This window comes from Bactrocera neohumeralis, chromosome 4 (assembly GCF_024586455.1).
Source record: "Bactrocera neohumeralis isolate Rockhampton chromosome 4, APGP_CSIRO_Bneo_wtdbg2-racon-allhic-juicebox.fasta_v2, whole genome shotgun sequence".
NCBI lineage: Eukaryota > Metazoa > Arthropoda > Insecta > Diptera > Tephritidae > Bactrocera > Bactrocera neohumeralis.
The window spans coordinates 50,771,600-50,789,338 of NC_065921.1; the positions used below are offsets into that span (position 1 = coordinate 50,771,600).

Genomic DNA, 17,739 nt, shown 5'->3' on the forward strand with positions numbered 1-17,739 from the left:
TAAATGTTGAACTGCCGATAAGATTTTAATTATTAAAACATTTAATTTTAGTGATCATCTAAAAATTCATATGAAAACCCACGATAATCAGAAACCGTTCCAATGCACGGTATGCAATCGTGGCTATAATACAGCTGCAGCATTAACTTCGCATATGCAAAACCACAAGAAACAAGCAACCATTTTATCGGCAGGGGGAAACCCTCAAGCTCTTAATTACAGTCCTCGATCAAGTGGATCGGTATCAAGTGGTGGAAGTTTACAAAAAAGGAGCTATGGCGCATCATTGATTACCGGTGATAGTAAAACAAATCGAGTGGACCATCCGAAACGACCCAGCACAGTCAATCTGCTGACGTGTAATTATTGCTCCAAGTCCAAGTTTATTTCTGTTGAGCAGTTTAATGAACATATTAGCTCGAATCATAGCAATGAATTATTTTCCGTAAAGAAACCGGCTCCACAGCTTGCTATAAGTAACGCTATTTCGGATATAAACCCGTTCCAGCTGAGTTGTGAATATTGCACTAGAGAGTTTGGAAACCTTCCAGCTTTATTTCAACATATACGGATCGCACATGTCGATCGATTGACCAGTCCCAATTCATATTTTGAACATTTCAATCGTTTGGCTGCATGTGGTACTTTTAGTCCTCGTTTGGTAAGTGACAAAACAGTTGAAAGGGAACTCATCATGGTAAATGAGAGTAATATAAAGCTAGAGCCACTTTTACCTTCAGCAAACGTCCATGCTGAAAAACAAGAGGATGAGCCCACTGATCTTAGTCAAAATAATCGACGTTCATCAACTGCGCTCCCAATGCCAGAAGAGTCTCTCCAGCCAGATATGTTTTTTTGCAATCAATGTAATGCTGGATTACCAGATTTTGATACGTTTCGAAACCACTTAAAAACACATATAACGCAAGACTTAAACCTTATATGTCATCATTGTGGTTTGGCTCTACAAGAACAATCAGAACACGAACGGCATGTGATTTCACATTATTTAATAACAAGCTCTGAATATATTTGTGCAGGCAACAAGTGTGACAAATCTCATTCAAAACCGGAGGAACTTCAAGCTCACATGTTTGAGCAGCACGCAATCCCTATGTTCAAGTGTTCTGTGTGCTCCGAACTATTTGAGTCAAAAATGGCAATTCAGATGCATTTTGCTTGTACACATTCCATTGAAACTAAAATATTCCGTTGCACAGCCTGTATGGAAATATTTCGATCTGAAATAGAGTTTAGTACGCACGTCAAATCACATCATCCTGGTCTTAATAGACCGATACCCAATTCCCTTCAATGCATGTTTTGCCGCACTATCTGTTCAAATGAATTAGAGATGCATTTTCATTTAGCTGCACATGCTCGCCAATTCCAGTGCCCTTCATGCCCGGAAACATTTCATGTAGAATTTCTTTTAGATCGACATATGCAAAATCATCACACAGACAATAATCGAGAAACATTGTCTTCGAACGGAACATACGAAGAAGTATCAACATCATCAAATATGCCGAGTCAAATGAACTCTCTTTATATGAATTCCTTAATAAACAAAGCCCCACAAATGCCTATTTCTTCGCAAAATAACAATACTAGCGTTCTTGACTACAATATTGCTTTTGCGGCACATCTTAATAAAAGCATTTTTCCTGGTTCCCATGAGGCTGCGACTACATTGACCAATGGCAAGTTTTACAATGCTTTGCAAGTGGATACAGATACCGTGAAACATCCCGATCTCATATACGGCCTTAGTCGACGGTATTTTGACACAAGCCGGACATTGATAGAGATGTATGCACAGCATAAAATAGAGAAACCAAAAAATGTGGAAAACTATTACAACAGACCGAAACAACATCATTTAAAATCTCAAACAGATTCAAACCGAATACGATCACCCGTAGAGTCAATAATTCCAACTTCCATTTCTTCGAACTCTTCAAAGGGTTATAGCTGTGATATTTGCGAACGTAATGATTTCCGATCAGAAGGAGAAGTTAATTCACATCGTAAAATCGTTCATAACATAAAAACGGGTGTTAGTCTACGCTGCGCTTATTGCTCAGGAAATTTTAAGTCACGCACTGAGTTGGAACATCACATGAGAACTTGTCATAATTCTACCGGTAAACACAAATGTCTCATTTGTGATGAAATTTTCCCCTCGCCAGCTATATTGGCAGAACACAAATTGCAACATTCCAAGGTTGGTCAATCCGGAAAATGTTCTCACTGCAGCAAACCATTGGACGATGTTGCAGCGTTTAAAGCACATCTCAGTGAGCACAACATTGAGAGTCAGCTTCCCATGCAATGTATCTGCTGCCGACAATCGCTTCACTCCGATTTTGAAATCAGTTTGCATGCTCAGTAATGAAACAGATAAATAATTTTGAAATATAAATTATAATAACATTTTATTTTTAGGTTCCATACTAAATCTTCCAACGTTCCAGAAAGTGTATGTGCCCTTTGCTTAGAGTCTATTCCGAACCCGATTAACGGAGAAGCAAAAGTTTGTGACAAATGCTGCCGGAAACACAAACTTGGCGCACATTTTAAAGGCCAAAGGTTACTTAATGTCCCTTATGAACCAAGTTCCGAAGCTTGCCGAAGCACATTGAAGGTTGAAAGTCGTTGTAATATCTGCAAATTGATTCTACCATGCACCCAAAAACTCCAAGAACATTTAGTCGAACACACATTTGCTGGTTGTGAAGAGCGAGGCTTTAATTGCTATATATGCTCTGCTGTGTTTACTGCTCCAAGTGGTTTGCTATCCCACATGCATGAGCATGGATTGCAGAGCAGGCCCTACGACTGTAATCTATGTAGCGAAAAGTTTTTTTTCCGAACGGAACTTGAGCATCATTTACTGAGCCATGAGAAGCGGGACCTGCTTGAGTCTAAAAATAAAGAAAAATGTGAGAACAAATTTTCGTTTCTTAAAGAAGTCGATAACTCTGCGTCCCATCTGACTGAAGTTAAAAGGGAAATACTTCCGGTTGATGATAAAATCATAGCAGGCGAAGAGGATGAGTATATCGAAATAGAAAAAGTTACTGATGTCCATCAGACATATAATAATGCAAAGCAAACTTTTGTCACACGTAAAGAAGGCTTACCAATGGAAGAATTAAACCAAAACTGTGCCGAAGAAAACCGTATTTAATTATTTATAGTTGTCTACTTTGATGCCTCTTAGAAAATATATAATATAATTATACATACATAAGTATGTGAATATACACAAAACTATTATTGTATGTCAACCATGTTAAATTATTCACATAAATTTGCAATTGATTGTTTCTTTTACGGTTCAGCGTTTTAGCACTTTTACAGTTATAAATTAGAACATATTGTTTCTGGTTTTTGTGATTTTATTATAAATAGCCAACACAAAACGCAAGATAATTTTCCACTAAACTAGAATAAGGCGGTTTTGTAGAATGTAATAAGTCAGATATAAGACACTTATAAATACGTATTCAGATTTCATTCTTTAAATATCATTTCAATGAATATTGTTGACATATTTAGTTTAATTGTAGAAAATTAATTTGATTATTAACCCAAAAATAATCCCGCTTACATAAATCTAGAAACAGTAAGCATGAACCTAAGGGGTAAATAGGATACCTATTATTATGTATTTATGAAACTTTTATCAAACGAGCAAATATACTATATGTAAAACAGTGTGACTATGAACTAATAAAAACTTGTTTTACTCTTCTGATAGCTGTTAAATACCATATATACATACATATGTAAGTATGTATGAGGTTACAATTGCTTCGCAGCACCCCATATTTCACTTGAATCAGATAAGTACACACATATACACATTTTACATATGGCTATGTGATCTTCTATGAGGAGTTAATCAGCGCAACGATTATTGTCGACGCTACCCTACGCATAAGTACTTATATACACACACTTCCATATGACCCCAAATGTAACGACCGGTTGACACATTTCAGACTGCACTTAACTCATATCTTCGCATAGCCGCTGTTTTCCCGTAGTGGTGCCAAAAACTTCTGAGATTTTCAGTTGTACTATATATTTATTGTTTATTACACCGAGCGAATTTCGAATTTGAGATCGTCTGTAATCAATTCAATCCAGAAAAACAGACTAAACCCCACGATTCAATAATTGTTTTGTTATTTGAAATATTAAATATATTCACCAAACCAATAGGATATAACAAATTGACCTAATTGCTGGGAGCACTCACCACTCGCGATGTTTACGCAAAATAAAATATATCTGAATGTTTCAAATTAAAAGTTTATTGTGTACGAATTATAAAAGGGATGTAAGTATTATAAAGCGATTATGCTATATTATTAGTATTATTATATAATTCGTCGATGCGGCGGGATAACCTTCGTCTTCTTCTTTGCTGGCGTAGACACCGCTTACGCGATTATAGCCGAGTTAACAACAGCGTGCCAGTCGTTTCTACTTTTCGCTACGTAGCGCCAATTGAATATTCCAAGCGAAGCCAGCTCCTTCTCCACTTGGTCCTTCCAACGGAACGGAGATCTTCCGCTTCCTCTGCTTCCCCCGGCGGGTATTGCGTCAAATACTTTCAGAGCTGGAGTGTTTTCGTCCATTCGGACAACATGACCTAGCCAGCGTAGCCGCTGTCTTTTAATTCGCTGAACTATGTCAATGTCGTCATATATCTTATAAAGCTCATCGTTCCATCGAATGTTATATTCGCCGTGGCCAACGCTCAAAGGGCCATAAATCTTTCGCAGAACTTTTCTCTCGAAAACTCGCAAGTTGTTGTCATCGTCCAAGCCTCTGCTCCATATAGCAGGAGGGGAATTATAAGTGATTTATAGAGTTTGGTTTTTGTTCGTCGAGAGAGTGTTTTGCTTCTCAATTGCCTACTTAGTCCGAAGTAGCACCTGTTGAAAAGAGTTATCCTGCGTTGGATTTCCGGGCTGAAATTGTTGGTGGTGTTTACGCTGGTTCCAAGATAGACGAAATTATTTACGACTTCAAAGTTATGACTGTCAACAGTGACGTGAGTGCCAAGTCGCGAGTGTGACGACTGTTTGTTTGATGACAGGAGATATTTCAACTTGCGGATGATCTTCTACTTCTGGTGGAAGGTCGTTCGCGGAGTGAATTAGAACGGGTGGGAGGAGATCTCTTGGAGATCGTTTATTCTTGGGGTTTAGGTGTAGGGGTTGACACATCGATGGATAAAACGGTGGCAATGCTGCTGAAAGGTAGATTGTCGCCGGTTCGTCCACCGATTGTCCGTGTGAATGGAGTCAGTATCAGATATGTGACGCAAGTCAAATATCTGGGACTGACTATGAGTGAAAGAATGTGTTTTACTCCACACTTGGTTAGGGTTAAGGAGCGCATACTGGCAGTCATAGGTAAAGTACGACGCATCTTGAGGAGTGATTGGGGTCTCGGGCGTCGTGCTGTCCGTACCATATACCATGGCTTGTTTGTGGCTTGTGCCACTTATGGAGCTGCTGTATGGTGAGAGACAGTAGTGGCGGTCTCGGGTCGTCAAAAACTCCTCTCGATGCAGCGTTGTATGATGCTTGCATGTCTGCCTGTATGTCGTACTGTTTCGACGGGGGTTTTGCATGTTTAGTTAGAAGCACCCCCTCTTGACCTGATTGTCATACAGCGTGCTGTTGCTTTCAGGTTAAGAAGGGGTTTGAGTGTTTCCTTGCTGCAGTGCGATTGGATCTCTGATGATGATGTGGAGAGGGAGCGATATCTAGGGAGCAAAAGGCTTCTAGATGATAGGGTTAGGTGTAGGTGGCAAGAACGTTGGGACAATTGTCCCAATGGCCGGGTGACGTATGAGTACATTGGGGATGTTGGGTTTGTCGCAGATAACCCAGACTTCAGTTTTTGTCTGAGTCTGGGTTTTTTGTTTACGGGGCATGGGCCTCTGAATGCATTTTTGCGTCAGAGGCACCTATCTGATCGGTCCGGTTGTGTTTGTGGGGCGCGGGTAGAAGATTGGGTGCATGTTATTGCAGAATGCACGATGTACTCTGACATTAGGGATTTGGGAGGTATGGGGATTAACTGGACAAATGGGCACTTAGATGTTAGTGGTGTGATCTCCACTAGTCGGAATACCGAATTATTAGGGTTGTATGCGCGTGAGGTATTTAAGCTGCGAAGGCGTTTAACTGTGAATTAGGGTTAGTTTTTAGTATGTGTGTTGTGTGTTGTGTTGGGTATTTTTTGTGTGTCAGTGGGGTCCAACCTCACCTTCTTAATTGGCCACCAGTCCAGAGCTGTATGGAAGCTCAACTGGTAGTAATTTCGGGTACGAGGTCTGACCGGAAACTTAATTCTGGTTCCACGGGGAGCAGGAGCCCTTGGAGGTAACTCCAACCTGCTCATGCGGATTGGCCCCTCGGGGAGTATCGTGGTGGTTGTGGTTTGTACCCAAATGCGGGTAGTACTGACTTTTTGTTGGTTCGATGTGGAGTTGCATTGCAACCGGGTGCCGGACCCAAAGCACGGCAGAGGTTTTTGGTGGGCCTCGAACCCCACCAAGGTGGTTAGTGTGTCCATGCCTGGTATTTTCAGGGCGCTGATCAACGCTTTGATTTGATCCGTTGTACTTTTGAGTACCGTGGAGTAAGGCTGTCGTGAGCAGGTGCCCACGTTAAACATTCCGGTTGGTTGTCAACAGTGACGTGAGAGCCAAGTCGCGAGTGCGTCGACTGTTTGTTTGATGACAGGAGATATTTCGTCTTGTCCAGTCTGGGGAAAGCAAAACTAACAGCGCTGGTGTTGAGGCCGATCATATCTATATCATCGGCATACGCCAGCTGCTGTACACTCTTATAAAAGATTGTACCTGCTCGATTAAGAACTATTTTCTCCAGCAGCAGATTGAAGAAGTCCCACGATAGGCGGCGGGATAAACAGCCGCTGTAAAAAGGCTATCTGTTCGAGGACAGATGTTTTAGCTCTTTGGGCGGTGGATACTTATAGTGGATTGGTATCTTACGTTTATTGATGTCGATGTGCATATACCGCTGCTTACCGGTGTATTGATGCGTGAGGTCGGTGTGTACTGCTTTTTCCTGATGTAGTGTCTTGTATGGTGTAGTTTTTATATAACAGGGCAGGAAGCTTAGCTCATTTACAGCGTATATTCAAACACGTATTCATCGGGAATAAGAAACAAAGTATAGACAAATAGTCGTACATAAGGACAATCAAGATTTTCAGCGAATTATTTTCCAAAAATCCCCCAATAGTCTACTATGCGACTACAAATTAAAAACAGTGCCCTTCGTCGTTAACTATGTATGTCCATATTTAACCGTTCGAATACTCCACGAATTGGCAGAAAATCCCAAGTCAGAATTTCCTCTAACAACCCTTAAAAACACGAACGTATTATCGCCAACATCTACTTGTACATCTATCGTATCGTCCTGTCTGAAAGTCTCAATCTTCCACAAGTAAACGAGTCACTAGCATAAGAAACATTTCCATTAAAAAAGATAACGGCTAAACACCCTAACAGTTTAAAAGACCTAAAGAACATATGTAAATTTCCTTAAATTCGAAAACGAAGTCAACATCGGCATTATTCCCCATAACAAAACAACAAATTATATCCTCTGTAACAAAACTTTTATTCGCTAGGATGGCTGTCGCCAATTATGATGTAAGCGAAAATCCTAATATACATATAAGTTAGGGGTAGACGGAACCAACAGAGACGAACAAGTAAAACCTCTCCGTTTATCAAAATGGTCCCAATTCACAATATTTCACAGACATAACTTTCAAGAGTAACGTTCTTATGATATTTAATAATGGCAGGAGATTATACAGTAAGGATTATTTTTGTATTGCAGATGTTTGAAGTGGTACAAGTAATATATGCAAAATAAGCCGGAAGATCGAAAATTTGTATATGTATTAGATGTAAGGGAGCCAAGGCTATTATTGATCCGATTGAACCCATTTTTGGCATACAGATATATTATTATTAGAAATGAATGCCTTTCGAATTTCTATAATAAAAGGTTCGCAAAAGGAATGGGATCCACATATTCTTTTTCTGGGGGCTTCATGATAAAAAAGTTTTCCAAACAAAAACTATAACAGCATATACATAGCTGTAGTAGATAGTAATCCGATCTAAACAACTTCTTCGGAGATTGATATCTCGTTAAATGAAAAAGTTGTCCGTACAATCACTTATTCCGATCATTCAGGTAGTGCAGTAATGGTTCGACGTTAAGAACAAATAAGCAGCAGCCAGCTTCTTGGGGAGAAAAGTGCGTGTGCAATTTTGCAGGTTGATGCCTAAAAAACTGTGGGACTAGTTCACGAACTTTACAAAAATGGAGATGCATCAAGCTAGGTATTACCTGAAAAAAGTAAATGACTACGTAAATAGCTTTACCAACATATTGCGGTTAAATTATCCAAATTGGCATCTTTACTAGTTCAAAATACTTTTTGGCTTGTATTGCCTAATTTTTGCGAATTTCGAGACCTGGTATAAATAGCACAATTGTGGACGTCAAACCAATTACTACAAAAATCCAAAATATTTTCACCTACAAAACCATCTACATCTGTGATATACGACTACCTGCCGGTCACAGGACTTTGTCGTTTTTAGAGCTCGTATTTAAAAGTCAAATATTCCGAAAGTGTTATTTTAGGAGATTTGATTTATCACGCAAAGAATTTATTGAACTATTTCCGGTGGTATGAAAATTATGTATACCAGTTATTTGCAAAATGTTCCTTCATTTTGTGGGCTCTGGTATTACATATATATTTTCTAAAAACAATATTATATTATAGGAATTAAACCTTAAACTAGTTATCGAGACTAGTAGCCATCTCGTCCAGAACTGAAACCTTTTTCAAACAATGTTTATGAAGTGGATTGGCAAAGGAGCGGTTACAGCTTTATCTAACTTCCATGATCCGAATAAAATTATCAAGGTGAATCAACTCCAAGGGGATGGTTCACTAAAAGAAATCGATAATCTGGAAATTATACAGGTTTAATTAATAATAAGAATATAAATACTACGAACTCAATAGGAAAGGCCGCAAATGGGGGCAGTTCCTTGATGTTGCAGATGTTAATACTTTTATCATTGCCAAAAATACAGGGAACAATATAAGGGCTTCAAAATCGAATTTTCATTTTTTTTTTCAATTCAGTTTCATATTTAACACCTATTTTAGCAAAGTAAAATAAAAGAAAAATTGTAGTTCGGATAAAGAAAAATAAACCGGTCGTAGATCCAAGCACACGATTCTCATCATCTCACCAACCAGTCAGAATCAATCAGTCTGTGAAAATTCAGGGGTGCATTGCCCACGGGAGTTTGCTTTCCAAATCGCGCTAAACATTACTAAAACAATTCTAACATTCGTATAATAATTTGCAGATAATATATACATATGTATACGAATGTATGTAGATTAATGGAAGTTTAGGTGACAGCTCAATACTAATAATTTTGCTTAATGGCAGTTCGCAGAAACCTTAAGCACACTATATACATATACATATATAGATTATATGTATAGACTCTGAGGACACCGTTTTGACTCAATTGAGGATTGAAAGCTGAATCGAAGAAGGCGTGATGGCCATCACGACGGAGGATTTTTCCAAGTGCTATGATGACTGGAAAATTCGTTGGCTTAAGTGTATTGCAGCGGAAGGGGATTACTTTGAAGGAAATGAAATGGACAAAATTCACCTTTCACTTTGATCACAGTAATATATACATACATATATTTATTGATGCTATTGTATTTATGTGAGTAAAAAAAATTCGAATGTTTTTTGTTTGCTTTTTACTTTGAAAAATTGGTTAATGACACCTCTAAGAAGGGCTCTCAAGTGTGAGCTCTTAATTGTAACGGGAAGGTAATACTATCTACTCATACTTGAAGATCCTTTCTTGGAGATGTCAACCAACTAGTTTTTCAGTGTACGAAAGAAAAAAATCGTTATTTTTACCCACCCTATAATGTACGTATGTTATTGTTAACGAGCTTCCGCAAACAATATGAAACTTAAAGTTCAAGTTTCTAAATAAGGCAGATTCTGCGGACACCTACTATGTATGTACTTACAAATATTTGCGCTCACAAGTTGATTCTGCACCTCGATTTAATATTAAATCGTCTTAACACACTTATATGTATAAAAGAGTTCTCATAGATTTCCGCTTTCTTGGAATATTTACTTTTCTTAATTCTTCAGTAATCCTATATTCAAAACCCCTCTAGCAAATCGAAGGCATAAGTATTGAGTTACTTTTTTAATAGAAAACATCATTTGTATTAGTTACATATGTGTATTCTTGACCTAAATGTTTAAGTTCGTTCTAGTACTACTAGTATTACTAGTTTAATTCTCAATCAAGAACAGGAATGGTTCTCTCAATATTTCATGGTAACTCTTAATAAATACTCATTAAGAAAAATTAAAAATATTTGAAGAGAAACACTTATCTAGTGGAAAATATAAATTACGTTCTCATTATTTCGTCCTTTATCAGAATTATATGCGTCTTTCTCAAAAAAAATATAGTAGATCCAAATAGACATATAACTATTAACACTTGTTTTAAATTTTCAACAAAGTTGCTAAACAAATTTTTGTTTTCGATAGTTTATATTTCCAAAAATATTCTGTGGAATCGGCTAGGTCGTATCCGGAATAGTTTTTGGATGGCAGCGTTCTAAGAGCGACCGCTCCGAGGTACAAACATATACATATAATTGAAACTTTAAATGCGTTTTTCTCGAAACGACATTTTTCAAAATTGTTGACATCATAACTCAGCGAGAAATTAACCGATCGACTGAGTATTGTTGAATACATTTGCTATACAATGACCTAAGATCTTTTTGATTGGTTGAAAATTGTCAACTTGGCATTAAAAAAGCGACATTTTTTTATTTTTTTACATAAAAAACGATTTTTTTTTTCAAAATTATGTCATTTTGTTAATTTTTAATATTTTCAAAGATCGTAGATCATTGTATAGGAAAAATCTTTTAAGTTTAATAAACTTTTAGAAGTTTTTTGTTTCAGCTACTCATTCGGCCGGAATCATGTCAGTAGTTGGGACACTTTGGTTTTTGCCACCTCCGAAGACAGCACAAAACTCCGTTATTTTTCAAAAATTTTACAAAAAAAAATCTTAAAATATAACTGAAAATATACTTTATTACTTTGAAGGAAGTTCGAAACATTCCATCGAGTACTTTCTTTGAAAAAATTCCCGAAAATCTCCTACTTTTTCTGGTATAGCCCCTTAAAATACCTTTATCATGTTTATGTTTAATTTTTGAAAATTTATACTATAAACATACAGCAGTATGTATGACGTTACTTTTTTATAACATTATAACACCGACATTTGTTTGTTTAGTTCTTGGATTAATCTTGGTAGTGGCATATATTATATTTATTATAGGCAATTCTCACTGGGCAGCCAATATTAGTAAGCCTTTAATGCATAGTAAAAAGATACCGCAACAGCACCAATACCACCAATTATGAAAAATCGAAGCCCCTTGCGCTTGCATCGATTGTATGGTTGAATGTATACCTATTGGCACATAAATAGTTGTTACAGCAGTTGATGATGCTACTGTCTCTTCCATTATAGTAGCTAGTTTGGTGATGCTGATACCGCCCGGTATGCGGTATGCGGGTAATTTCGAATATTTGCGCTACAGTTGGCGGCTTTTTGCTAAAAGTAGCTACCTTTTGTTGTCATTAATGTTTGCGGCAAAATGCGGCTCTACTTGTCAGTAAGTGCGAGTTTTCTTGTTGGCATATTATAACATACCAATGAATTTGTTGATGTCGGTCTATCTTTATAAAAGCGGATATATCGATTATAACAGAATCAATACGAAGAAATTAGTTTGTAGGGATTTACCTTTTTTAGCAGTCATTTGAAACATACCAATTGTGGGGCGTATATTAGTATCCACAATAGCTGCCGGAACTGTAAATGGGGGTGTGTTCCAGTTTCTCAACGGCACTGTTGGTAAAATGTATAATGAGTTTTATTCGTATAATAACGTGCTAATTATTGGATTATCAATTTTAAAGTAGTTTAATATCATAGGTTAATGCACTTCCCTAGACAATATGCTAAATATCGTGATTTTCGACTTTCCGGCTAACTTTCAATAGGTGTGATATTGGATTGAAATCAAGTGGACATTTTTTCTTAAACATAATTTTGTATCACCATGAATATGAATGACATTTTTCTAGATGTTGCTCTAAACGCCATATCCTAACATAACGTTTTCTGATTCTCTGATTAACTTTTCCAAACATACCCAATGTATTAAATATAACCTCTTTGGTAGAGTCCAATTGTTAATTTTTTTATTATGTTAATATACTCATTCATCTGACTGATACGCGATGCATTTTCAGCTGTATTCAACGCTTACTATGTCTGTAGCAGCCGCTAAGGTTATACGTGTTTTATGAGTACGGCTATGTTAGTTTGTTAAAAAAAGAACCTTATAGGCCGTTGTTTTACAAGAAAGATAAAAATCGCTGAAAGAGTTAAAGGCTATCCCCAAATATATTTTATATCGAACACGAAGCAAATTGTTTGTTGCTTAAGATAGTGTTTTGAAATATTGTCGTATATATGTTTATGAGATACATATGTACAGATTTAAAGGAGTATAACTTTTAATTTTTAATGCTACCATATTTCTTTTGTTTATTTTTTGTACTTTCAAATGACAAATGAAAACAAAAAAACATAAACATTTCTTGTTAGTACTTTTATTACTGATAGACGAAAATCACAAAGTTTATAACTTATATCAATCAGCGAGAGTGCCAATATATCGACATAACTTTGGACTAATTTGTACGTTTTTGTTTAATTTCTTTGTTTTTTTTTAATTTCTTTGTGATATTCAATAATAACAACTGTTGTTCTTTATTATAATTATGTTTTAATATAGTCTAATGCTCGTACACCACAAAAGGGTTGTTGAATATGATAATCTGGCTTAATCATCTGTGTGTATACAACATTCGAAAAATGCGTGGTCTTATTGAGCGATTGACCATGTGATCGAGTTCATGATGAACCACAGCACGGTAATCATAGAAAACGATGAGAAACATATGCGGAAAATGTTTATTTTTTACAACCTAGCCTAAGAAACTATGGTTCCAGTTTCGGGCCAGCGGTTTTCAAGACGTAGTTGAGCTTTAGGATTTATAAAAACTTTTACGTCAACTTAAAAGGTTCCAAAATAAAATTAAATACAAAGGTGTTTTTCGAGATTGATTTGATTACTTGCCGGAATATACAATATACTTTACACTATATACAACTATAACATAGGTATATCACCCATTCCACCGAATATTCCGATTATTTATGTTCTCCTGCAAGACCTTTATGTCGTTTTTAATACATAACTTTGCAAAATTGTCCTTTAATATATAATAATAATATTGGAAATTAACATAAATATAGAACCATAATATAAATATATCTCCCACATAATAAAGGGACGCATAGTTACTAAGTTTGAAAACTTAACTTAAATTGCTATTTCTCTGAAACCAAAATTGTAACTTTCTCATCAACTGAGATAGAAGACATGCATAAGACAAGTTTATGGTGACTTCACAACCTTGGCTTTCAGTTTCGTGAGACTAAAATATCTTAGTTTGTGATTAAAGTAATCTCCAAAATATGTTTGCAACTTTTTCAAAGATTTCGTAACTGTCCTATCATTGAAAACACAAAATTTCAAGTTAACTCGTTATTCACTTTTAGTCATGGTCAAAATCGACACATAAACCTTTCACGTCGCACACGCATTACACACTGATTGAGCGCGCAGTTTATGTGGACAAATACGAGTAGGATTTGATCTAAAGTAAGTTAAGTTCTTTTCTTCTTAATTGGCGTAGACACCGCTTACGCGATTATAGCCGAGTTAACAACAGCGCGCCAGTCGTGTTTTCTTTTCGCTACGTGGCGCCAATTGGATATTCCAAGCGAAGCCAGGTCCTTCTCCACTTGGTCCTTCCAACGGAGTGGAGGTCTTCCTCTTCTTCTGCTTCCCCCGGCGGGTATTGCGTCGATTACTTTCAGAGCTGTAGTGTTCTCGTCCATACGTACAACATGACCTAGCCAGCGTAGCCGCTGTCTTTTAATCCGCTGAACTACATATGTCAATGTCGTCGTATAGTTAGTTACATACCTATAAAGTGTACTAGAAATAAATATTATATTTTTGTATTAATTTTAAGGATTTATTTAGAATAGTGAGAATGATCCAATTTAGATTAAACATGAATATTCAAACCATGCACATAGCAAAATCTTTCAGACGCTCTAGGTGGAAATTTCGTCCAAAAGGTTTTTCGTAAAAACCATTTGGCACCCATACATCCAGCATGGTTCAAGTGCTTACTTGACGGTCAGAATCCACAATTTCCATTGTTTTATAGATAGTTACTACAATTCTCCTTCGAATGTGTGGTGCACCTTTGCAATTAAATTTATAGGAACGGAACCGACAATACCAAAACTGCAAGTGATTGGTATCAGGACTATAAAAACTCAACCGTCTGTCTAGTTCACTTTTACAATTCACAGCAAAACTAACTTTCGAAATCAACATTCCAATTAATTGCCATAAGTCTAGTGCTCTTCAGACTAGTTCGAATTTTTCATTATACGGTAGACCAACGCACTCAAATAAATAATATATGCATACTATACACACTCAATTCAGCATGAAATCAACTCTCGTATATTTAAAGGAGAGGGAAAAAACAATTTGAAGTAGAAGCAATTATATTGAAACCGAATTAAAATTTTGGTTATAATTTTGATATAAGTAAATATTTGATTTGGAGAGGTAAGATGTTATATAAAACTCAAATTCGAATTTTTTGTCGATACGTTGTTTTGCATTTTATGTGAACATATGTAAATACATATACATATTTAGTTTTGTACAACCACTATAATTTCTTCAATGCTTCTTGCTACCACTTCAGTACTCAGTAGATCCTTTTGATTATTCCAAGCGATTTGAAATTCGATCTCAACATGAGATAATAAAGAAAACAATATAGCCTTAGTGCCTTACTTATTGCTTACCTTTAGATTTGTACATACTATATGTATAAGCTATCGCGTTATCCATCAGAATGTATTTGAACATTCTCAATTTTGCTATTGTGCTTGCGAATTTGTTATGCATACATACATGCGTATAAATAGGCATGTACTTATGTATTGAAATCATATGTTGAACGTATTATAATTGTCGTTTATTTGTAGTGAATTCCCATTAATTGTTCTCATTATTTATCAAATCAACAATATAAAGAAACCAGCATTTAGCATCCATCTCCCATCATGTAATGCAATACTTTTCAATACATTCGAAGATGTGTTAAATACATGCTTAAAACTATTGAAATAAACCCGTGTCATTGCCAAAGTTGCGGTTGCCTGCAAAAGCAATTTGGTGCGAATTGTAGGCGGAGGTGCTATTTGACAGCAAGCGTCAGCAACTTTTTAAATGATAATAAATAAATATTGGTTCGAAATTTTGCTAATATTTTTTCTTTTCTCAACCTCTAAAATCTCAAATACTTAAAGCATGTAAGAAAGTTCTAAGTTCAGGCATTTCGAATTGCAATTGTTCAAAAAATTTAAGATTTTGAGTATCTGAAATAAACTTTACTTATTTGTGAAACTATATTCAACAATATTTCTTGAAATCCAAATTCTTTACTACAATACCAACATGAATAGCAGATATTAATATATTATATATATATATGTATGCAGGCGGGTCGATTTAAAAATCGCTCATTCTTCTCTTCTTAATTGGCGTAGAAACCGCTTACGCGATTATAGCCGAGTTAACAACAGCGCCCCAGTCGTTTCTTCTTTTCGCTACGTGGCGCCAATTGGATATTCCAAGCGTAGCCAGGTCTTTCTCCACCTGGTCCTTCCAACGGAGTGGAGGTCTTTCTTTTCCTCTGCTTCCCCCGGCGGGTACTGCGTCGAATAATTTCAGAGCTGGAGTGTTTTCATCCATTCGGACAACATGACCTAGCCAGCGTAGCCGCTGTCTTTTAATTCGCTGAACTATGTCAATGTCGTCGTATATCTCGTACAGCTCATCGTGCCATCGAATGCGATATTCGCCGTAGCCAATGCGCAAAGGACCATAAATCTTTCGCAGAATTTTTCTCTCGAAAACTCGTAACGTCGACTCATCGGTTGCTGTCATCGCCCAAGCCTCTGCACCATATAGCAGGACGGGAATTATAAGCGACTTGTAGAGTTTAGCTTTTGTTCGTCGAGAGAGGACTTTACTTTTCAATTGCCTACTCAGCCCGAAGAGCAATCCTGCGTTGGATTTCCAGGCTGACATTGTTGGTGGTGTTAATGCTGGTTCCTAAATAGACGAAATTATCTACAACTTCAAAGTTATGACTGTCAACAGTGACGTGAGAGACAAGTCGCGAGTGCGACGACTGTTTGTTTGATGACAGAAGATATTTCGTTTTTCCCTCGTTCGCTGCCAGACCCATTTTCTGTGCTTCCTTGTCCAGCCTGGGGAAAGCAGAACTAACGGCGCGGGTGTTGAGGCCAATGTTGTACGCCAGCAGCTGTACACTCTTATAGAAGATGGTACCTTTTCTATTTAGTTCTGCAACTCGAACTATTTTCTCCAGAAGCAGGTTGAAGAAGTCGCACGATAGGGAGTCGCCTTGTCTGAAACCTCGTTTGGTATCGAACGGCTCGGAGAGGTCCTTCCCGATCCTGACGGAGCTTTTCGTGTTGCTCAACGTCAGTTTACACAGCCGTATTAGTTTTGCGGGGATACCAAATTCAGACATCGCGGCATAAAGGCAGCTCCTTTTCGTGCTGTCGAAAGCAGCTTTGAAATCGACGAAGAGGTGGTGAGTGTCGATTCTTCTTTCACGGGTCTTTTCCAAGATTTGGCGCATTTGGTGAATATCTGGTCGGTTGTTGATTTTCCAGGTCTGAAGCCACACTGATAAGGTCCAATCAGTTTGTTGACGGTGGGCTTTAATCTTTCACACAATACGCTCGATAGAACCTTATATGCGATGTTGAGGAGGCTAATCCCACGGTAGTTGGCGCAGATTGTGGGGTCTCCTTTTTTATAGATTGGGCATAGCACACTTAAATTCCAATCGTTGGGCATGCTTTGGTCCGACCATATTTTACAAAGAAGCTGATGCATGCTCCTTATCAGTCTTCGCCGCCGTGTTTGAATAGCTCGGCCGGCAATCCATCGGCCCCCGCCGCTTTGTTGTTCTTCAGGCGGGTAATTGCTATTCGAACTTCTTCATGGTCGGCCAATGGAACGTCTGCTCCATCGTCATCGATTGGGGAATCGGGTTCTCCAAATCCCATTTTGACCCATTTAGAGTGCTCCAATTGAGTCCAAATGTATGACCGACCCCCACTAACTTTGGACGGCCGATCCACCCATGCCAGTGGCACACCCCCTTGAACTCCCCTGGGGGGTTCCTCATACAATCATTTCAAAAAATCACCATTTTTGGCCTTTACATGAAAAAATCGGCTAAATGGATATGTTTTTTCTTTATTTTTATTTATTTATTTA

At 37.3% G+C, this 17,739-nt stretch overlaps 1 protein-coding gene across 2 annotated transcripts in view; it reads left to right on the forward strand.

Moving 5' to 3' along the window:
- Window positions 1-3,745, forward strand: part of LOC126754497 (zinc finger protein 423 homolog) — a 113,090-nt gene extending 109,345 nt beyond the window's left edge. For both annotated transcript variants that reach the window (XM_050466516.1, XM_050466517.1), the window contains 2 exons: window positions 52-2,391; window positions 2,449-3,745. In XM_050466516.1, the coding sequence (XP_050322473.1) occupies window positions 52-2,391; window positions 2,449-3,193 (3,085 nt within the window). In that variant the 3' untranslated portion in view covers window positions 3,194-3,745. The remainder of the gene's footprint in view (window positions 1-51; window positions 2,392-2,448) is intronic.
- The last annotated feature ends 13,994 nt before the right edge of the window (window positions 3,746-17,739 follow it).